Genomic DNA, 24743 nt, shown 5'->3' with positions numbered 1-24743 from the left:
CGAAGATGCAGACGCTATCGCCTGAGAAACGGTGCCTCTGGGTCGCAGCATCTGTGACCAAATACAATCGCAGATGGTCCACTGGGTTCTGAAATAGTATTTCAGAAACAGGGGACGTATTCTCCGACGATCACTTTTGGTGACGTTATCGCTATCACATGACGTAGCGCTCAACCAGCCAATCAGCGAGCGCCTGATGGCTGAGCCGACCTTATCGCAGAAAGTCATCGTCTCGGAATACGTCCCGCGGAGTTCAAATTACCGTTTCTCTTCCACGCACGGGAAAGCACAGTAATAGGGAAGCCACACACATAACACTATGCAGCATGTTGTTGCCCCCAAATTATATTCTTGGATAACAGGTAGGGTTAGTTTTTTACGTATTTGTATCTAAGAAGTATGGCCTGTCACGCTAGAATTGTCTGGTCCGCTTCTCTAACAAATGAAAAAAGCAGCACAGTCTGTTCTTTTTTTTTTATCGTAGCCTTCATTAAGAACGTTACCAGACTTTCCTGACCGAGGCTGTGGGCCACCGTATTTGTTACCCTTGAATGTGCACAGGCTGGTCACCTTGTTTCTTAAGGAACTACTCCGGGAGTAAACAACTGTAACCTAGAAAACTCCGTTGCAACAAAAAAACGTCATCAAGATCACAATTTCTTTGTAAGGCAAATTTTCTAACCTTTCTATCTTTCCCGTCCTTAGCATTAAGCCAGAATCGCACGCGTATTTTTCGCGTGCCGATGCCAAATACTTCTCTGGAATTATCACCGGTGTCGTAGATTATGATGATGGTAGCATTTGTACTATGGCACATGTCCACCACGCGGGGGGGGGGGATTTACATTATAGTGGGCGGTACATATAAAATAAGAATAAATGAAAAAAGAAACGCTTGCCCAATGGTATAAAATGGCGTTATGCGACTGTCTGTCACTTTAGGCCACAGGCGCAAGAATGACATGAACAAATTTATAGCATTTCAGTAGAAAAGCCATTGGAACAATAACATCAGTAAGATCTTGATGTGGGATAGTTGGTTCATACTTAGAACTGAGGTGAAACAGCGCGAAACAGATGAGGACACATGGAAACAAATACCACAGACAAGCGCTGTCTGTGGTATTTGTTTCCTTGTGTCTTCGCCTGTTTCGCGTTTTTCACCTCAGTTCTATGAACAATAATAGTTAGGGTCGCTGCTATTATTTATGAACGCTGAAAATAATTTCGTGCAAGTGGATGTTGGTGAGTGCAGCTGGATAGTTTTTATTTGTACGTCAAAACGTGGCAAACGTTTTAACCGATAATGCAATCTTCGCTTATGGTTTGCTTCCCTTGTTTGACCAATTTCTGTGGGATACTTTTCCTAAGTGAAAGTAGCTTAGTTTTTTTATGTTATTACAACTCCATCTCATAGAGTTTCGGCGTATGGATTTGGCTTACTTCAAAAAAAAAAAACATATGATTTATAGGGATGTTGCCGATTTCATCTTTAAAATGCAATGAGTGCCGCAGAAATTTGATCAGCTGCAGAAAATAAATTCTGCGTTGTGCAAATTAACAACACGTTACAAACATATACAAAGAAACTTGCACATAGTGTGGTAACCAGCAGCGAGTTGCTAATTCGCTTTTGAGCTGCACTAGATACTGAAAAGAAAATTTTTTATTCCAAAACACTATTTCATCTAACTGCAACAGTCCGAACAAGTAATGAAATATGCATTAATTATTTTTATAAAGCGAAGTTCTTCGCAAGGAACGTACCTCAATAATTCAGCAATTATTAAGTGACATCGTGAAATTAAATACGTACAGCGCATGAGGCTGGCGTGCATAAGCTCTGTCAAACTACGAAGAAGATCACAGTTTCTAATGACACATGAATCGAAGAAGGGGAAATGTTCCCGAGAAAGAAATTTTCTATATAGATTTTTTTCGTGTATTCGTTCGTCTTAAAACATATGAGCATTTCTATATTACAATTTCAGGTGCAGGCACGGGAAATGTGCGAGAAAATTGAGCGTAGGTAAAATGGGTATGGGAAATATGATCCCTTTATGTGTATTCAGCTACTGCTCTCGGCAAATTTGCGAGCAAAATTTGCATAAAACACGATAACCCCAAGCAGCATTGGTTCACTCATGAGGCCCTCGGATACGGAGAGCGCTTAGATACAAAGACCAGAAAAGGAGTGCACGTGCCTGACATGCTGCATTGTATAGGAAATGACACAGTGGGCACATTGCTTCACGTTGTAGGATCTCACAGAGTGCGTCCTATAATAAATGTGAACAATGCAGTTCGACAAATACACACACTTGTATCACTTACATTGTCTCCATCGATGAACGCACCAAAACTTTGCTATCGCCTTCTTACGACACTTAGTTCGACATTCAACAAACTGATTTGTTGCCCCTACTAAGAAGGCCAGCCGTACAACTTTAAATTATTTTATAAAAGTTCTGAGCAGAACAACGCACCGAAAATTCAAGCGCATGTTGATATCTTAAATTATATTGTCATTTTTCGGTACTGCTACATTTCTTCCCGGTACAGCAGGCCTTGGCAGTGCTTCCTCAGACTGGGAAATTTATGACAAAGAAACCCTTCCGCATGTTTTCTAGAACTTGTGCTTCAAAAGAGAATACATTCTTGTAGAGAATGTATTCCCTGAGCATAGGCTGTTTTTCTCGGCTTTCGTAATTTACACGGCCTGAATATTACACTTTAGATCAATCAAACGAAGTAGTGAGGAAACCCACCATATGAGAGTTCGTTCGGCCCAATCGAGGAGCCTTCAGATTTGGTCGTTGCCGCTCTTGTAAGGAAGCGCCTTCCTAGGCTTTTGCAAAATTTCATATAAGCTCCTGCCGCAGTAGCTCAATGTCGTTCTGCTGCGGATATGCAATCGGTTCATCTCTCGACCGTAGCGAACAGCGTTCATAATCAACTGCTCTATGTATCGTATATTCGGAGACCCGCATGTTTACTTTTGTAGGTATTCGAGGTGCTGATATTGCAATTTAGGATTATTTATTATTGTAAAATTTCTTTTGTCTGACATTCCGCGTTTGCATACCTAACGTTTCTCTGTTGCTCATACATTCCTCTACATTGTCCGACAAAACACTGTTAGGATACTACTGTTTTGCGTATTCAAACAGGGTATTCTCACATAAGGCTTCTAGATACAGTGTCGCTTCCTACGTATTTTTAAGGGGCACACACCTGTTAAGGAACAGCACGTGACATGACACGACTATTTTGGTGTCCGATATTGCAGAACGCAGTTTTTCTGGTTCTCACCATGTTCTTCATAAACTTGAATCTTTGGTGGTATACTAACAAACCGGAAGTTTTACAGTCTAACTTTGTTTCATATGTTGTAACAAAGTATTGAAATATTAAGCCACTGCACTCAAGCTGAAATGTAGTTGCAGTGCATGTTAAGCTTTGATCATTGCTCACGTTTGGTCATAAGAATTGGCTTCCTGTGGAGGGCATGGATTTTCAGTCGCTTTAGCTACTGCTCTTCATGGTTACTTTTCTCTGACGGTAGTGTCTGCACAGTACTTGAAATCTGTTTTCGCTCCCTCTTATCCGTACTTTTTGCCGCTAGTCACCATGGAATTTTCCAAATGAGACAGGATGTGAATTGAAAGAGGTAAATATGCTGCGCACCGCTGCAAGGTTTCATTCTTGGCGCAGAGCGCAAACAAGAACTATGAGGGAACTTGACGTCACGCATCTAGTCTTCGCAAGTCAACTACATTTTTCTATGATTCATTCTCTATTATCCTCTCTGGAGATGCCAAAACTCAGCACAGAGCTAATGCTAATGCTTATTCTGAATGAGAAATCAAGATACCTTGGCAGTGTAACTGCTACTTCATATAATGTCAACATTACATGTTTGTAGAACTGAAAAAAGAAAGAAAACAATAAGACAAGTGTGGAGTTTCAGCGTTTTAATTCGAGTATTCTAAAGCCAATGTTAACGCATTTCATAGTTGTATTGGCGGGCGCGGTGGAGGGGGGTGGCGCAGCGAAGAAGTAAGAAATACATTAATTTAGGGCCGCGACATAGGCACCATGTACATTTGGAGCAATAGAAGCAAACTCAACAGCAAACAAGAAGAAAATAAGTCTAAGATTATTCTCATTCATCACAGTGGATTGTGTCCTGATCTTGAATTCTAGAGAAATTACCTTTTTTTAATTAGGTTTCACTAAGGAAGGGATATTGCATGTCGCTGTCATTCCATCATGACGCTAACTTTGTCTATTCATACGCTGCCAAGTAGACATCATTAGCCCCTCCCACATCCCTCCTTGCACGTGTAGCTGCATACACTCTGGTTCGTGCGCTGCTTTCCTTCCGTTGATCGCCAGAATTGGCTTTAATTACTTTAAATTCCCTGGCACTGTCAAAGTGCTGAAGGGTTTTTCTAATGTAATGTGTGTACTCTGAGTTCCGTGTCATGAATCCCACGGCTTCGGCCCTGCCGGCTGTTGGTTATTTGTAGATACTCCTGTATTACTTTGCTGGTACATCGTCTGCCACGAAATTGATGACATCTCTCGATAACGCGGCTGTGAATTCGCAGCTTAATACAGTGTCTTTGTAGGCACTTCATTACTAGGGTTTACGTACTGCCGCGGCTGCTGCCTATAATATTGGTCACCTTGTCTCATTGGGTCGGTTCACTGCGATGATGGGATGTGCGTTGGAATGAATGAAACAGCCCCATTGTTCCACGAAGGACATGTGGCCTGGTCCGTAGCTGTCGGTGGCATTCTGTTATTTTGCTTACCTTTCATCCACGGCTGCTGTTCGGCCGGCTGAGAAATGCTTGGGACCACCCCGTCATGCGGCGGCCCTGGCTGCTGTACCGGCTTCATACTCTGACCAAAATTCAGTGCTCGTATCGCAGAGTTTTGCGGCGCAGCTAGCTGTGCACTCGATACCGCGATTCCCGTATTCCACACAATTTTCAGAATAAGTGAGTAAACCGGGCGAACTTTCGGATTGCTTTCAACGTGAAAAAAGAACATTCGTAGGCAAGATTTATTTTGAATATGCGTTCTCCAGATGTCACGCAGAGATGTTGCCATATTATTTTTATAAATGCTCTGCAAATCTGAGAGCCATCACTATTTCTTGATTGACTTCACATTGACTGTTGCCTTATCTTCTGAAGAAATTCCATAAGAATTCACAGCAGATGCCTGGAAAGAAAATAACGCACCTGTGATTTAAACAGTAAGATCAAAAATACCACCGTGAGTCACCCGTGTGCCATGAAGACGTCGGTCAATTTTGTTAACATATTAGATATTGCAAGAAATACCAGCCAATAAGTGAATGTCACAAAAGTAATGTGCTGGGTTCCTGGCGCTTTCTGAATTTCTTCTTTGAGTAGCAACCATGTTATTCTGGAAACGTATATATTAAACCGCATTCTTCTACCCTTTTGACAGTCTTGACAACATAGTCTTGACACGCAGTCTTGACAACACAGTCTTGACAACATAGGTACAGACAATGCTTTTGCGACATTTTACGATGAAGGTGCGATGAAATTCATCCCCCACTCCAGCCAGTTTACTAAAATGTCATGTTTACGCAAAGCATTGCGCAATTCATGTCAAATAAAATCATAGTATGCAGCAGATTTTGAGTTAAAATATGTCCAAGTTGTGCGAAACTTTTTCATTCACATACAAATTTCCTGACGTGACCATTACCTGAGTGACTCAAATACAATTCGCTCTCCGTGATTCAGTTTCTTGAAGCTTCAATTTCTTAAAACACTTTCAGAATAAGAAATATATCGTTCACCTAAAAAATACCACATTGTTCTATAAATCGTTTTTGTCGAAGTACTTCACGGAATAGTTTTCCCGAGCAGGGGCGCTACAACGTAAACCTAGGGCGCTATGACTGAAAACTATTCCAAACTTTTCTATTCCAGTTCTGCAATCAGCCCTCCGCCAATGGTGAAAAACTTTTTCGACCACCCCTATTTCACCTGTCTGTCACGCGATGTCACGAAAACCGCGATAACTCCATATCTGATATTACCTGTACACACTGATTATGCATGATTTGACCGAACAAAAGAAAAATAGTTATTTCTGATTCGACGCCTTTTCGCCATAAGCCCTCGGCTATTGGTCAAAAGTTTTCGGGCTGCACCCATTCCTGTCCCGCGACGTCACAAAACCGCAAAAACTCACTGCGTCAAAGTGAAGTGTACGCGTTAACGATGCATAAATATGCCGAACAAAATTGAATTGTTTTCTAAACAGCCAGAAGCTGCGCCGATGCGAAAGGAATAAAAGATGGCTGTCGCCAATCGCTCATGCACTGGCTACTCACACCCGCGGGAGAGCATGGGTTTATTTGCGTTTAATAAACCTTGTTGCGACGCCGTGTGACGTTTTCGAGAACTTTCGGTACGTTTACGACCTCGTTCTGCCAACTCTTCTTTGCTGAGTATCCGTTTTAGCGTCATTCTTAAGCTTCCGTTGCATGCCGCCACGATTGTGGATGAACCACGGTAAGCTAATAAAGAAAACGCGGACCAATCACAGATGCTGGTACCACCCTCTTCTTCCGGTTATCGATTTTCTATGCAGTGGCTCGGCCTCATCAAATTTCTCTCCACTTTAACGTGCTCATCGCCTCTTGTGAGCCAATTAGATAAGACGAGCCGCTCAGTGCAGGCAATGCTATTCGTTTTTCAAGCAAACAAAAGTGACTTCCTATGAACTTGAAGAGCATTTGATTGGTCTCTTGAGACAACCCTGCGGGTGACCACCCGATGCTTGCGTGAGTGGTTACGCAAATTTTACGTCATGAGATTGGAATAAAAACATATTGGAATAGTTTTATGTTATAGGGCCCCTATTCCAAACTTTTCTATTCCTCTTACCAAATCAGCCCTCAAAGATTGGTGAAAAATTTCTTTGGACCACCCTCACTTCGCCTGTGAGTCGCAACGTAACAAAAACCACGATAGCTCTCCATCTGATATGACGTGTATACACTGGTTTTGCATGATTGGACCGTGCAAAAGAAAAATTTTTATTCCTGATTCGACGCCTTTTCGCCATTAGTCATCTGCTAGTGTAAAACGTTTAGGGCGGGGCTCACTTCACCTGGCAATCATTCGACGTCACGAAACCACCAGAAGTAATCGCGTCAAAGTGACGTGCACACGTTAAAGATTCATTATTCATCATCATCATCAGCCTGGTTACGCCCACGGCAGGGCAAAGGCCTCTCCCATACTTCTCCATCTACTCCGGTCACGTACTAATTGTGGCGATGTTGTCCCAGCAAACTTCTTAATCTCATCCACCCACCTAAATTTCTGCCGCCCCCTGCTACGCTTCCCTTCCCTTGGAATCCAGTCCGTAACCATTATTGACCATCGCTTATCTTCCCTCTTCATTACATGTCCTGGCCATATGCCCATTTCTTTTTCTTGATTTCAACTAAGATGACATTAACTCGCGTTTGTTCCCTCACCCAATCTGCACTTTTCTTATCCCTTAACGTTGCATTCACCATTATTCTTTCCATAGCCCCTTGCGTCGTCCTCAATTTAGGTAGAGCCCTTTTCGTAAGCATCCAGGTTTCTGGCCCGTACGTGAGTACTGGTACGACACATCTGTTATACACTTTTCTCTTTAGTGACAATGGCAACCTGCTGTTCATGATCTCCGAATGCCTGCCAAATGCACCCCAGCCCATTCTTATTCTTCTGATTATTTCAGTCTCATGATCCGGATCCGCGGTCACTACCTGTCCTAAGTAAATGTATTCCCTTAACATTTCCAGTGCCTCGCTACCTATCGTAAACTGCTATTCTCTTCCGAGACTGTTAAACATTACTTTAGTTTTCTGTAGATTAATCTTTAGACCCACCTCTCCCCACGTTAGTGAGCATGCATGTAGTTGGTCCCCTGAGTTACTAAGCAAGACAATATCATCAGCGAATCGCAAGTTACTAAAGTATGCTTTATTGATTCTTATCCTTAATTCTTCCCAATGCAGATCGCTGATTACCTCCTGTAAACACGCTGTGAATAGCATTGGAGAGATCGTATCTGTCTGCCTGACTCTTTTCTTTATTGGGATTTTGTTGCTTTCTTTATGAACGACTACGGTGACTGTGTAGTCGCTATAGATATAGTTCAGTATTTATACATACGGCTCGTGTACACCCTGATTCCGTAATGCCTCCATGACTGTTGAGGTTTCGACTGAATCAAACGCTTTCTCGTAATCAATGAAAGCTATATATAAGGGCTGGTTACATTCCGTACATTTCTCTATCATCTGATTGATGACGTGAATATGTTTTATTGTTGAGTAGCCTTTACCGAATCCTGCCTGGTCCTTTGATTGAGAGAAGTCTAAGGTGTTCCTGATTCTATTTGCGATTACCTTAGTAAATACTTTTTAGGCAACACACAGTAAGCTGATCGGTCTATAATTTTTCAAGTCTTTGGCGTCCCCTTTCTCATGGATCAGGATTATTTGAGCGTTCTTCCAAGATTCCGGTACGCTGGAAGTCATGAGGCATTGCGTATGTAGGATGGCCAGTTTTCCTCTTAATTTTCATTATTAATTCAATAATTCATGATTAGGCCGAACAAAACTGAACTTTTTTTTTAATAGTCGCAGGCTGCCCCGTTCCGAAAGGAATAAAAGATGGCTGCCGATCGCTCAGACACTGCCTACTTGCAGCAGACGGGGAGCAGGGGTTTATTTGCGTATAATAAGACTTTCTGCCTGGCCGTGTAACGTTTTCGAGCATTTTCGGCACGCTTACGACATCGCTCTGCCAACTCTTCTTTGCTGACGATCCGTTTTAGCGGCATTCTTATCCTTCCGTTGCACGCCGCCGCGATTTTCCATCAACCACCGTAAGTTAAGTAAGTGAAAGCAGACTAATGGTAGACGCCGGCACTCCCCTCTTCATTCGCTTATGTATATTTAGCACGCTGGCTCGGCCACATCGAAACCCTTTCTGCTTGAGCGTGCTCGTTCCCACGTCACAGCAAATCACACACGAAAAAGCGCTCAATGTAGGCAATGGTATTTATTGTGAAAGCAAAGAAAAGTTACCTTGTAAAACTAGGAGAGTGTCTGATTGCGCTGTTCAGACAATCCTGCGGGTCACCACCCGATGCTTGCCTAGGCGGTTACGCAAATTTCACGTCAGGAAATTGGAATAAAAGCATATTCAAATAGTTTTACGTAATGGGGACCTAGTTATCAACTCCGAGTAGAGTAGTTGGCAAGGATATTAGAAAATACAGTTCAAAGTACATGGGCTTTGAACCATGTACATGTACAACATGTACAAACGGCATGTACATAACATAGGTACATGTCGTTTACAACTACGCATCACGAATTTCCACTCTATGTTCGCAGCTGCTGATGGAAAGGGGGAGATGAAACGGATGGTACTATTTTTGTCTCACCTAAATGCTGAGTTCTATGTAGGCTCAAAAAACTCATATAAAGTGTCATTAGTCTTACCTTGAGATTCTGGCTGGCGTGATGGGAGGTGGTATTCTTGGCCGACGCTGGAACAGGCTTAGGCAAACCTGCAGATTTAATTTACGCGAGGAAAAGAAATGTATTGATTGTGTTATACGGCAAAAAAAGCTGTATTTTTACAGGTTTTACTAATAAAGACGCGTAATTCTGAAGCACGTAATTGCTGTCAGGGACTAAAGAAATGTATAGTTCTACTATAGCAGCATATCACTTGCGACTAGAATCGACTGATTCTTTAACAGCATCGCGCGGACTTCCACTGGCCTGGCGGTCAGTGCCTCCTGACGGCGCGAATCGATGACATCAAAAAGAGTCAGAGAAATCACCGGGATATTGCTTATCTCGTTGCTGTGCACCTTAAAAGCCGCTGACAGGTAAGCCAGTCGGCGTTCGCACGGTACTGTTAAAGAACAAGCCCCCTGCGCATTCCTCTCGCGGTAGCTACTATTTCAATAGCGTCTATGCTTGAGAGAAACGTTGTCTACAAAGAAAAGTAGTAAGGAGACAACACTTAACTTTTAAATATATCGCTTCATCAAAGTTTATTTAGGCGTTTGTTTCGTAAAAGAGAGTGGCAGATACCACAGAATATGCAATATTGACCAGAACCGGCAGCCGTTACGCATCCCGTTTAGCGCCAGAATTCCCTACTGTCCACGAACAGTACACCGAAACGTTTAGATAGAACAGGAGAAGCCAGAGTGCCGTTGTAAGGCGAGATTCCGCGGCCTTTAATGATAAAATTCCGGAACGGTGTGATTGTAACACGCCCCGGTGAATGGTACCAAGAAGCCTGAGGACGCGTCTGAAGGCCACAAAGCAAAATGAACTTTTTTTTAGTACTGTTGTAACCTCCGATTGTTAGCTCATGATTTCGCGAGCATACCTACTATTCGTAAATTGCTATATTTTATTATGCGTGCCTTGACTATTTTTGATCATCAGCAGTTAATGAGCACAAGAGGATATTGTAATACTGATGACCAGTACTTTTGTGAAACAGCACTGAAAATTTATTGCTTATTCTGGGATGCTAGGAAGCTTATAACGCCCTGCGGCATCTTCAAAAAAGCTTTGCAAAGAGGTACAATCTAAACTCCTCTATCAGGGGCTTTTCAAGACACCTGTAATTTGCACAGATTTTGGTTGAAATGAATGCTGTAAAAAAAATGCACGAGCAGTCGTTAACAAGACAACCCCATTCTAAGTCATGCTGCTCATCGTAGTTTCACAGAACCCGTAACGTGACAAAGAACAAAAAGAATGTGTCTCCATTTTTACACCCATTAGCATTTTCTCCCTGGTAAAATTTGCAAAAGGTGCCGAAGAAGAAGCAGTACTTTTCAAGCGAGTTTCTAGCAGAAAGCTACCATTATCTTCAATACTTTGCATAATGCATGGAGGACGAGTTTCCTCGTGATTAGGGATGTGCAGAGGCGTTGGGGGTGAGACAAATGGTCATTGAATCTAGCAGGTCACCTCTTCACTGAAACGTCCATAGCAAATTTTAACGCGAAGCCTACTTTCGCCCGTACTAGCCGCACTGCTATAAGTAGGCAGGTAGGTTCAAGTCTCGCCCCGTTTGAGGTTTCTTAAATAGAGAATAACTCGTGAAACAGTTCGCTTGAAACCAGAGTCCGCTGGAGTCCAAAGTGTGCCAGAGGGTGCACGCAGAAAAGTTCGGTTGTCCACAATACTCGCTTTCTACAACAGTGCTCCCTATACGCTTTACCATGTTACATGATGGTTAGGCGGTGAAGCTACATGAGCCCCTGGTCGTGACGTCTTCATCGTTAAGTTCTTGTGATTGGTGTGTTCTTTATCGAAAATTTGGCCGGGTGCATATAGAACGTTCCATGTAACGTTTTCCTTTTGTCTGTGGCATGCTTAAGGCAGTAGACCAAGCGTAAAATGCGTGCACGGGGCTCTGCAGCATGCGAACCGGTAGCTTGTGACCGACAACCACGAACAACAAATGAAAACTTCGGAAAAACAAAGCATTGGCACGATGCCTACTCATTCGTATGCGCAGCAGCCGCTCGGCGCGCTCTCTTGTCAAAATGCGTCACCAGAGAAAAACGGGGCGCTTCACGTTTTCGAAAGGCCACATTGGTCTTCTGTGAGTATCCGTTTTCGGGTTTCGGCTTCGATGTCTCGCGGCTGATTTAGCAAATGCTGTTAAACAGTTATACAGTATTGAGTCCACCTTCTAATGTCCTGATACCAATGTGCCCTTTGAATGGAATATAAACAAAAACTAATATAAACACTGAGCAAAACAAGATATAAACACTGAGCATTTAGCGCGAAAATTAAAGGTGTACATAGGAAAGCAAAAAGTGTGAAATCTCACTCACCCGTACCTTGTACGTTAGGTAGAAGCCCTGCGCCAGTGGATGTACCAGACTGTGACGGAGCTGAGTGCTGTCCCCGGTGTGAATCGGAAATCGATGCCTGGCCAGAGGATTGAGAGATACTTCCCGTCGAACTTGCCAATGGCTTTTGTGCTGAGCCTGTGCAAAAGACGTCTGTTTCTTGTAGGTAAATTTAACCGAAGAGGCTGGTGAACTTGCTGAAGGGAAGTAAGGGTGTCGTCCCCTATTTTAAACATATCCGTAGTGCATGTCGGTTTATTGTATACGGGAGAAAACGCACTTGAGCATCGGTATTACCATTGAGAAAAACTTCCTGTGGGACCATCCGGTGTAATGTTAATCTCGCCCTATAATATGCAGCCACTACTGCATCCTCGATAGCAAAAAAACATTCGCAGGCATGCATACATATATATATATATATATATATATATATATATATGCGAGAGCACGAACACTATTATGCAGTAAAATCTGTCGTACAAAACGTAAATATCAGTTTCATTTGAGCTTATAATTTGAAAAACCTGATATAAAACTTTTATCATTTTTCGGATATCTCACTGGTGCAAGAAAATACGCCCCAACAATGTTACACCGCAAATGATTATTATTTATCTGGGTATATTGATTATGCTGTCGGATTCAACATGCAATAACGTAATTTCTGCTGGTTTTACCTGCCCGTTTGTCATCTTCTGTGTCTTTATCCCAAGTGGCTTGCCGACGTACACTTTCTTCACTTTATCAACGACGACGGCGAGTATTTTCAAAAGAACTTTAAATGCTTTCGATATTGACTCACTTGGCCCTCAGAAACTAAACTCCATCGTCGATGTCATGCCAACTTAAGCACCCTGTACACTCGCAAACATTACATGTATTCTGATGATGACAGTGCAATAATAAAAGCAGTGTTACGAAGAACGCGCATTCAAATATGCAGAGAACTGAACACGCCAATATTGGTTTTCACTTGGACGCTTATGGTCAACGTGTTTTCCTTTCAGTCTTTCCTAGCTCTTTTTCGCCAGTGAAACCAATACATGTTATTTAGGTAACTGTGCATATACATATCAGTCATTTCCAAGCTGCGCACAATCATTACATGAACGAGATCGCTACCAGAATTGATTGCCTACACTTCCCCCCCAAATCACCATCACTATTGAGAGACAACTGAGTATTCAGCAATGCGTCCAGATTTCCTACTACAATGTTCTACGTCGATAATAAGAATGAATTCATAGTACAAACATACATCGTTGCCATCAGTCTATACTTTATCACGCATGTACTGTTTCAGTTTTCCGGCGGTAACTGGCTTTGACAGGATTTTTCTTGTTACGAATTTATTACTCGCCTCAAGACGTGCCACTGTAATAAAACAAATTCAGAAATCACTTGCTACACACTAAAAAAATTTACACCCTTTGAGTTGTATTCTGTCCCTGAAGAACAATCGTCATCTGTCTTGCCTGTAGTTCCTTTCTTTAACGCTGCGAGCCCAGTGCTTCCTTGTCACGAACGGCTTGCGCGTTATCTACTTCACACAGCATTATCGACAGGAAACTAGCGAGCGGCGTGTTTTCAAGAGAGGAAGCGTAAGCAGCGCAGAGGACGATTATTGTTTGGGGACAAGTTAAGCCCCAAACGGCATCAACTTTTTTTTTTCAGAATGTAACGTCTTGGGTTATCAGACAGTGCGAGCGACGCGAAAGCCTGCGTAAATTTTCAAATATGCGAGCACTAATCAACATTTTTGAATATCGTGCGTTACACGCAAAATAGCCGACGGATTTGACGTCTACAAACAGGTTGGACCACCGAAGACCGTGCTCACCACTCTAGTTCTGATTTGAGTTTTCCTCACATTGTAGAGTATAACTTCACCCTGAAAGGTATGCCTAACGCGGCAGTTGGAACAGTCCGGTTCTCTTCACCTTCACTACAACTTGCAGGGCATGCCTCGTGGGTACCACAGACACTTAGTTATCCACTAATATTGCTGAATACGCAGTTCCATGTAGCCGGTCTGTGCACCTCCTGGGCCTGTTGGTATTGTGTGGTGGGCCGTGTGTCATCTATTGGAGCGCGGGTAAAATAAGTTATGGCATTCGTGTAGTTAATATTCATGGTTCACGCTACAGACCCAGAAGAGGAAGCTGCCCCCACAAACGTGGCATCTCGAAGAGTTGCTTCGTTCTGTACCGGTATTCCTTTGCAAGCCGTGAACCAAAGCCGGAGGACAGCGTCAACATTATTACGGAACATCGAGCTAGCCGAATTTTAAAAGGGTAGCTATCGAATTACCAACTTCAACCTAAAATGACCAGGCTAAGTCAACAGCCGCCATGACATCCCCGCTATCATCTGTAGCGATCTTACAACAACCAAGTGTACGACCGACCTGTACGATCGTCCGAAGACCCCGACATCTCGCTGGATGCACTAAAATGTGTTTGAGCCACTTGAACTCGATATGCGTACAGCCTACGGCATTTGTATTTTTCCTTGCAAGGCGCCGCAAACATTTGCTTCATGAGTGTCTACCCTTAAAGGTGGGACTTGTATTCCATCTAATTTCTAATTACCTTCACGAACGTGTTACGCACGGAAAGGAATAACTCAAGCTGAACGCCAGCTACTGTTGCCTATTAAGAACAGGGCCCTATTTAGGAAGCAGGTACCCCCTTATTTTGCTATGCCAACCGCAATATTACTCAAGACAAGAAGTTGGCTCTCAGAAAACGGGCTGTGAAACAGAATCTCCTCGACAGATTGTTAAGCGACTCAACCAATAGTTTGTATAATTCATAGTGAAAATCATACCGACCGGTTTTGCCCACTAATTTTGTTCAGTCACTAGAACGTTTAGGTATCAATATTTGCAACTGTTTAGGTTTTGATGTGAACGTTGACCAATTATCCGCCTCACGAAAACGACATACGCACTGCCTTTTTGCAAGCTAGTACACATAAGTGTTTGAGCGATGTACAGGTAAACAAAATTGAATGGTGATTTAGCGGTAAATGCTAGACAAACACGTTACAATTACGTCGCACTTCCTTTAGGTCTTCGATTCTTTATTGAAACTGCAACTGCGTTCATTAGCTTTACAGGAGCTCACTCGATATACGGTCTGCCTCTTAGAGGAGCGAAGTCCAACTGACGGTGGTCCGTGAAATGCCACCGTCCGTTCCAGTATATATATATATATATATATATATATATATATATATATATATATATATATATATATATATATATATGATGTCATGATACCCTTGCGCCCTTTGAATGCAACATGAGATCGCCCTACTTACCAAAATAAAAACACAGCTTTTAGCTAGGCATTTAATGTTGTGCGTAGGAAAGCACAATGTGTGAAATCTCACTTACCCGTTGCTTGTGCGTTCGCTAGAAGTCCTGCGCCAGTTGACGATGCAGACGGTGACAGAGCTGATTGCTGACCCCGACGTGAATCGGATGTCGATACTTGGCCAGAGGATTGAGAGATACTTCCCGTCGAACTCGGCAACGGAGTTTGTGTTGAGCCTGTGTCAGAGACATTTGTTTCTTGTATATATATATATATACATACGTACATATATATAAAAATACACACACACACACACACATATATATATATATATATATATATATATATATATATATATATATATATATAAATATATATATATATATGCGCTCTTTAAGATCCCCCATTCCCTCTGCCTCTACCACGTGACCAGCTGCTCACTTATCATACACTCTAAAAACAAAGGGAGTGCCGGGCACTCTCTTTGAGGGAGTAGCGGCTTGTCCCATATTTCACTCTCTTTTCGAGAGTAGATCGACCCTCTTTGAGAGAGAATAGGTCAACTCCTGTTGACAGAGTTTTGTTACTCCACCGCCAGGGATTGCTAGTACTCTTCCGTAGAGTGATAATACTCTTCCCACAGGGAGTGCTAGTACTCTTCCGCAGAGTGCTAATACTCTCACCGCAGGGGTAATGGCACTCCACCAGACCGAGTACTTCTACTCCCCCAAACAGAGTGCTAGTACTCTTCCCTCTTAGCCCTCTTAGCGAAGTCCTGGCCACGCATGCAGGCAGGAAATCAGATCAAATTAGGGTCGCTGATACACCGTTCCCTAGGCGGCTCCTCAGAGTCAGTAGCCCAATTCCAAGCGGCCTACAGAATAGGCGTGAGCAAAGTTATGCAGGATTTTAAAGTCACTTTTCCTGGCTATTTGCTGCCTACCATGAGGCGTGACTGCTCGGAATCGGCCTATGCGTATGCATCGCCAACGCCACTGCGGACGAAAAAAAGCTAATTAACATTTAATCCGCAATTATCTCCGCACATTTCACAATCAGGAGACACATAGTCTAATTAGAACACAATAGTCGAGGGAATCACATAGTTATGGAGAACCACATTGCTCTATACATCACGTGGATTCGAACCCGCGTACACTCGCATCTATACAATTCAAAGCACACATCCTAACCATTACACCACCGAGCCACCACGCTCAGTCGTGTTGTTTTAGAGGTTATATATATAACAAATGTATTTGAGGAATCGGCTGCGGTGGGTGGAGTTTCTCAGCAGTGTGCTGTGCTGTTGTGTACTGGAATACGTTTGCGTTTGCATCATTTCCATTCCTTGCTACGACTAACGAAGGAATACAACGTAGACGACGACGTGAGAACTATTCACGGCTTGTCGTCACCCCAGGAAAATAACAAATGTGCCGTTCAGCTCACGATCGAGTGCTTTTTCAGTCCATGCATTATATGTTCTCCGAAAATACGCGGATACAAAGTATCGTGCCAACCATCCACGTATGTGAATTTAAGTCACGCGTATACTGGTGAGCATGTCTGTTTATTTTTTCCGCCAGTTCCATTCGTATGTGGTTAACTGCGACGCCAGTACCAGGCATTTCGACGTGCCTCACGCTGCCGTGTAGGCGTTCTTTTCAAGTGCATTAGTTTAAAGTTCGGTTCAGTCCGCTGTGAGCTATTGTCCTGCATTAGCAGCGGATCGTTAGCGTTTTGAAGAGCATGCATTCCAGCATTTGGAGACTGCTTATGCCGATAGCCGCGTCACATGCATTGGCACGCATGTTTAAATGACTAATGTGTCCACTTGTTAAGCGTGCACTGCTCGTATCCGGTGGCAGTGCTCGTTCTAAAAGCTTCGAAGACCATCTACATTCATACGTGTGTTCAATATATATGCACAGGATGGACTTGTCGGCTAGTTGGTTGAGCATTTTTGAAGAAACAGCACAACGCAAGGACGACGCAAAAACATGGACCACACCACGAAGCACTGGTATGGTTGATGCTTTTTTTCGTCCTGGTGTTTGCGCTGTTCCTTCTTGCACGATACACGCACACCACAGGTAGGCAAAAGTTTAGGAGCATAGGGCGTTAACTTTGTTTTCCCCGTTTCCTCTCAGTGTCAATGGCACAATGCGTTGCCCGGAATTGCGCACGCTTACCCTCATATTCAGAAATGCATCATAACTTCAAGCCCATGCTTGACTTGATCTAAATGACGCAAGCCGTGAACGCACCAAAAGAAAGGCAGTGAGCGTCTAGGGGACGTTCGCACCAGGCGTCGTTTATATAAAGTCAAGCATGAGCTTTGTATTAAGATACATTTCTGAATATGGGGGTTAGTCATCTACTTCTCACAGAAAATGTCGAAGAAACGCCCACCAAAACCAGGCACATTCGTAAACTTAACTAGGCAATACGAAGCTCCATAGAAAAAGAGTGGTATTAAAAGCTTTCAGTATTTTGCTTTACTCCAAAATGGTTGCGCTCTCGTGGCTTCAATGTACAGAGATAGTGCAGCGTTAGCTAAAAAGCATGAATTTCCAAACTCCACACCAAAATAAGCTTGTAAAATTATTTAGGTGCTAGAATCCAGGGTTTGTAGCGATCCTTGAAAACCCTTTATTTCTAAAATGCCATTTTCAAGGAATTGAAAACCCTGGAATTTTTAGAAGTACTGGAAAGTCCTTAATTTTGTACACTTGGCTAGACTTAGCAGACATTGCCAATCGTTTTTTTTCCCCTTCTGTGACACTCTTCGCATGTCACAGAGAATTGTCTGTGAAGGTAATAGAAAGAAAGCGACATCGTTAAAGTTGAAATTACAAAGGAGCTGCAGATACCAGTTTTAGGCACACGGAACCGGCGACAAATGTACCTGGAGGAGCAGAAGCAGGAAGCTCAACAGTTGAGGCATTCAAAGAAAAGCCGTGATGAGTAAATTGAGAGCTACAGACACAATAAAAGGAAATTACAAACGACTTGCTTATTTGGTGGTGAAAAGCTGAGGCAACAGATGACATCACATACACTGTCAAACCAGACAGTATTCAAAAACTGCAAATGTTGCAGGCCCAAGTAGTTAATTGTGCTATTGCAGAAAAACTTTGAGCGCTTTTTGAAATGCTTCCTTGTGTGCGTTTAGTGTGAAAGGCAAATTAGCAGTCTTTCAAATGTTTGAAATCAGTGAAATGCGATTTGTTTTGTTTTCTTTTGTTTGCATTAAAGTTAGCGATGCTGTTGAACAAGTTATTGCCTGTCCAAACTACTAAAAAAATTGCACGAGGTCCTTGAAGTTACTGTGTCGGGGCCTCGAAAGTTCTTGAAAACCATTGCATTTTTTTCCTCAATATTGCTACGAACCCAGTAGAACAACTGTCATGGAGTAAAAACCTTGGCTGAACAGGGGCTTATACGAAGAGCACAGGAAGACTAGAAATGCAGTAGTAGGCATGGAGGGCCCTGAAAAAAATGTGCCACATCTGCTCGTCTGCCTTATGTTTCTGCATTGACTATCCCATTTTTAATAGAAGTGCACTTACTGTGCTACTCCAATAAACGCAACATTACCAACTCCAGTGTGGGGCAGTCCTTCAGCCAGTGCAGAACTCTTTCTGTACATCCCTGTGAGCTCTGTCATTTTTCCAGCATTGTAGTACAAGATTTGTTAAACTGGTTTCGCAGAATATGAGCAGTATACTCTTAAATTAGCTGTTTATTTGTATGCACAAGTTCAGGTCCTCAGTTTGGTTGCATGACAAATTGCCATACCTCAATAGATACAAGAAAAAATGTTATTAGTTTAATAACATCCAAAGAGTAATAATCACAACAATATAATGACATACATTTCTTTTGGTACGTATACAGCCCATGTCTTGGCACTGTATAAATTCAACTATACATCGCAAGTACTGTGTCCTGACCACTGTTATTCACATGTGTAAAACCATCACAGCAATTCTTCAACAAATATCACAGTGATTAGTGACATACACTATGTAACTGCTTTACATGAGCATAATGTATACAAATGGTCCCTGTGTACCTACACACGACTAGTGCCACCCGAGTACTATTACTCACAGGTGTAAAACCAACAAAGTAGTTCTTTAAAAATATCACAGCGCTTAGTGACGCACATGCTGTAACTCCCTTGTAAAAGCTTAACACAAACACATGAGCACACAGAAAGCTAGCAGTGCGCCTACATGGAAATACCACCGCCTCAATACTAATTCACAAGTGTACAACCAACCAAGCAGTTCTTTAAAGAATATCACAATGCTTAGTGACATACAATTTGTAACTAGCTTATATAAGATTTATACAAAGATGAGAACATACCCAAAGCTATCGGTGCACCTACATGGAAGTGCGGCCTTCTGAACACTATTATTTGCAAGTGTAAGCTCAACAGAAAAGTTCGTTATCGTGAACCCATTTTGTAACTGCCTTATACAAGCTTAGTGCAAGCACAAGAATGCGGAAAAAATAAATTAAAAACTTGCTCTATGAATACACAAACAGATCAACACAAATGGTAAACACCGCTTTGAAGACACGTGACCGTGACAAAGCGCAGTGCTGTGCCGGTTGAAACTGCCATCCACAAAAGTATCGAGCAATGCTTAAACCACACGCAATAAAGTGCTGAAAGACTGCATCTGTAACGTACCTATTTTAATTCAAATTTCTTAAATATAGGGCTCTCTTGCAGATAAGGCATCTGATCCAACTGACCTGATTTTACACCTGCTAAATGCATACAATGCACTCAGGTATAACTGGTAATAATAATTATAAAAGGCATTTAAAACTTGATAGTATGATGAAGATGCATGACTAGAAAAGTTCTGTCCCCCTCGTACTTGATAAAAAGGTGTAAGTATGACACATGTTCTTTTTTTCCGCAATTTTTGCATTAATGGACACCCGGGAACCTCGAACCCACAAAAAAAGAAGATACTGCTGAGTTAATAGTGTTGTGAATAATTTTTTGTGAAAGCTTTTTACAGACAAGTTGCAGTCGTTTCTGGAGGTTGAGCTGTATCATGCAAAATAACATGGAAAGTCGTCACATGGGAGCATGACACTACGCCATAATGTTCGTTTCCGTTGACTCTCTTGCCCTACAAGTCAGTGCTCACTGTGACCAGTGATGGAACAGCAGTGTCTGTGTGATTTTCATCACACTTCTGTCCTATCCCATCTTTACCAGAGTTGGCGGCACATAGATACCCAAATTTCGATAGTGTTGCTTTCCCAGGTGGTTATTTTTGATTTGCTCAATATCAGTTGGCACTTCAGCTGCATCAAACTTCTTTTTTACCTCTTCAACAACAACATAAAGAACAATCTTATGGCACCTGTGTTGTCCTTCTAGTTGCCTACAAAGAAAAGTTAATCTAGCAACAACACTGACAGTCTCTACTATCTTCTAATGGAGAAGTGGTGTGTCCCACCATGTGTTCCACGTTGTTGTCGCTATGTGGGCTGGCTGGGGAGGCAACAACTCTAATGTGTTTGCATATTTTAAAGTGATGCTTGTACTGTGTTATAACAGCTAACTTAGTCTTGCACTTACTGCACAAGAACACTGGCTCACAGTCGTGGTGAAAAGCTTTTGTATGTTGAGCAAATGAGTTGTACGCACTACAAAAAGTCACAGTGATAGCACACATGTTGCTCTACCAGGCCTGGTGCGGTTCCTTCTGACACTGCTGCTGATGCTGACACACTGCTGCTTGCCTCGTACACTGTTGCAGCTGCAGTAGACATGGCCGTCTCTGTATCTATTGCTGCCCTGCCACCTGTCATGGTAACTTCAGGTGGTATCGGGCTCACTTCTGCAACAGAGATGTCGTTTGCCCCTTGAGGGCATCATCAGGGCCAATAATTTCGTAGGCATTGTCTCCTGCATCGAAGAACCAATAAGAACAGCCTGAATTAATAAACATAGCTCTAAAAAGTACGGACATCAAAACTTAACCACAAGCTCTGCACATCAGTGACCAGGCTTAAGGAATAATACTTGCAGGAGGAGTTGTGTGCATTGTGTGCATACATTACAGTTAAGCCTCATTGGAAGAGATACTCAAGAGGCACGGGAAAAATGTCTCTCGAAACGAAAAATTTTAAAACACTGAGGAGCCAGACTAGATCACCTTATTATGCATCATCACTAAAGTATGTTTAAATATATCTGAAGGAATAATTGCTCAGGGTGGCTTAAAGGGCCCCTAAACCACTTCTTGATTCATATGACATAACTCTGACACGCCAACTCATATTAGCAAATGCACAGGCATGTCCAAAACAATAAGCGTATGCAAAGAAGCGCCCTTGCAATTGTAATTCCACACAGCGGCCGTTATATTCGATGCCGATGCATAACTAGCTGCTCGACAATTCACCGAGTTCGTAGACATAAGCATCCTTTCAGTTTCGCACCATGCACGAAAACCGCAACAGGAGACAAAACCAGACCTACCTATAAGCACACCATTTCAATACATGAGCAAAAACAATTGAGTCAATCAAATCAAATCAAATCAAATCAAGTTTATTTCAACATACAACAGATGCTGAGGACCATGGACAAAAAGCCAGCAAGGCTTGACGTGGTCCATGGCCCCGTTTTACAGGCAGCAGCAAATGCAACAAAGGATTAGCATGGTTAAATACAGTAGTAATTGGAAAAATAGGATTTCCACACTAATAATTACTAAGTCTTAGGGATAAACACTGTGAGAGCGATTTAGTGCGAGACGGCGACGAGCGCTAAACGGGCCGTCGCTTGAACAGATGGCTCGGTTCTGGAAATCTAGAAATCATCGCTCGTCGCCCAAAAGTACTATGAGCGACTAGCCAATAGCACGAAGCCAGAACTAGATGTACATCGCTCAAATACTACCGATTGTAGCGCGGAACGAGCAAATTATTCAATTTTTATACGTGCAAGGATAAGAACCAACGGCAAGACCTCCGGAAATATTTTATGCTACTTTTTTAGTAAAATACATCAACGTAAATTACTAAAGCACGCGTCACGCGTGATTGCAGCCCTCATGCCGGCAACACCGGGGAGGCGTCGCTAAATATCGTCGCTCGCACGGAGTACGACTTCTAGGCGACGAGCGAACGCGACAGCCATCTCCATCGCGTCGCTTGTAGCTGCCGCGCGCAAGATCGCTTATATGGGGTTCATACTCTTTTCAGCATAAAACATGGATTCCTCATGCGTTTTCAGTAAGTTCAAGATAACGCGCCCAACTGACCTCTTGCAGCATGCAGCTGAATGCCTGCGGCAAAGTTTCTAACTAGCACTGGTGCTGCACGTAACTTCAGTGGTCGCAGATTCCCCCTGCGCGAGACACCGTCAAGCGCGCGGTTTATTTATAAAAAAAGCATGCTGCCAGCAAAATGACGCCTTCTGTTATGTTATGTTATGCTAAACTGAATAAATTCAAACACACAAAACGCACGCTAATCATGCTCCGCATAGGCTCGGAATCACGGGCTGGTGAACGAACCATTTTAAGCGTCCTCTCGCCTGGCGTCTTATTGAACATACCATAGTTCTGGCAGCGTTTGCGATCTTTAAAGCTCTTACGTACAACGGCAACGTGATAAAATCACATGCAGTTATCGCGACGACTGGCTTTTTCGATTGACATGGAGAGACACAGCGCGTATGCCTAGTCGTTTGTCAATCGCGTCGGCTAAGCGCAGCGACGACTTCCTGGCGATAGCATGACATATACGGAGAATGTGCACCTAAGATAGAATTCACTTACCGTGGAGGATTTGCTGTTATATCCAAGGCATGACGAACGACTGTCGTGTCTTCGTAGCGACGCGAGATGGCTGACATACGATCTCCGTTGGCTGGCCTTCGCGGCGGCGGTACGCTCGCTGTACGGATCACCTTTCTCCGGTGCTGTGTTGTTCCGCGATCTTGAGCGCGCGCGCGCGGTGGAGCAAATCCGAGTGAAAAAGTAGAGCGCTCGCTACGCGTTCCTTTGAACTGCGGCGGCCTGTATGTAGCAACTGCATGTAATAAAGCCACAATTAGGTTTCTGGCCTCCTGTAACAAAATCCCGCCGGACAGATGTCCTATTCTGCCGTCTAAGAATAGGACACACTTTTGGCACACATAACTTCTTACACACGGGAAACGAGCCTCCAACCTGTGGTAGATGCGGGGAGAGGCTGACCGTCCTCCACGTCCTACTGAAGTGTCGGGAAGCCGAATCCGAAAGAAAAAAACATTTTCTCTTAGCATACCGGCACCACGTCCCCCTTCATCCTGTTATGTTACTTGGCCCAGAACCACTCTTTGACACCAACGCCGTCCTAGGTTTTTTGAAAGATGTTGTGTTGCATATTATTAGGCCCACACGTTCGTAGCACTTCCTCTCTTCAGAGGATGCCGCTGCGATAATTATTTTGAATAGCACATGCCTCTAGGCCCTTGTGGTTCAAGGGCTCTGGCGAGGCAGTAGTGCTGTAAGCAATTTAACATCTCGCATATTTTAAACAATGCATCATTCCTTTACGATGGATTTTAATGTTCATAGTATTCGTCATTAGTCATCGCCATAATTTTATAGCACGTAGATTTTACGCACTTTACAGCGACTATTTTTAGGCCACTTTACAGCCAAGTCACATCTTCCATAATACATCGTTAACATTACCACTTGTCATGGCGCTCTTTGGCCAAACCTGGCCCTTGCGCCACAAAACACCACACAGCATGATCATCTTAGAAGCAAAACGATGTGTTCTTTGCTCAGCGTGCATGAATGATACATTACCATGTTCGGGGCCAGCCACCTACAGTTGAAGCAGAAGATTACGCTACGTTTTGTTCTCTATTGCCGCAAGAGTAGTTCTACTCTCTCTCTCTGAAGGGGAGAGTGAAAAGCACATTTCACTCTCTCCTTGGTGACAGAGTGAACAATGCATTTCACTCTCCTCGACATTTTGCGAGAGTAAAACGACGCTTTGAAGAGTGAACCGGCCGCTTCACTCCCGCGATACCCTTCATGGTTTTTAGAGTATACATACAGTTACGCACTTTGACATTCCTAGTGCCAACCCGTTAAAAACATCATGAAATGACGCAGGGTACCATAACAATTCCTGGCTTTAGAGCCAAATAAGAGTAACAAGGTATTTATCATTTTAACAGCATCCGCAAAACTAAAATTCTCTTTTATACGACTATTCGTTCTCGAGATGAAATAGCTACCCAACAGAGACGCGAGACCTATCTAACGGTATGCAAACGGTCTCGAAGGTAACATCTCGAAGGTGACATCATGCAAAGGTGGCATCTCTACCGAAAGACCTCAATGTTTCACTAGACATGTGTTGGTCAAGCCACCTTGGAGCCACTTGATTCGTGAAATAAAT

At 43.0% G+C, this 24743-nt stretch overlaps 1 protein-coding gene across 14 annotated transcripts in view; it reads right to left on the bottom strand.

Moving 5' to 3' along the window:
- Window positions 1–5074: 5074 nt before the first annotated feature.
- The window catches only part of LOC135907620 (mucin-19-like), a 131438-nt gene continuing 111769 nt past the window's right edge, over window positions 5075–24743 (bottom strand). For 13 of the 14 annotated variants that reach the window (XM_070527067.1, XM_070527072.1, XM_070527076.1 and 10 more), the window contains 4 exons: window positions 15368–15523; window positions 11947–12102; window positions 9569–9636; window positions 5075–5235 (listed from right to left, as the gene is read on the bottom strand). In XM_070527067.1, coding sequence (XP_070383168.1) covers window positions 5161–5235; window positions 9569–9636; window positions 11947–12102; window positions 15368–15523 — 455 coding nt within the window. In that variant the 3' untranslated portion in view covers window positions 5075–5160. The remainder of the gene's footprint in view (window positions 5236–9568; window positions 9637–11946; window positions 12103–15367; window positions 15524–24743) is intronic. The other variant, XM_070527068.1, reaches the window with a different exon arrangement.

This window comes from Dermacentor albipictus, chromosome 10 (assembly GCF_038994185.2).
Source record: "Dermacentor albipictus isolate Rhodes 1998 colony chromosome 10, USDA_Dalb.pri_finalv2, whole genome shotgun sequence".
In the NCBI taxonomy this organism is placed as follows: domain Eukaryota; kingdom Metazoa; phylum Arthropoda; class Arachnida; order Ixodida; family Ixodidae; genus Dermacentor; species Dermacentor albipictus.
This window is presented reverse-complemented; position numbering and strand designations above follow the sequence as displayed.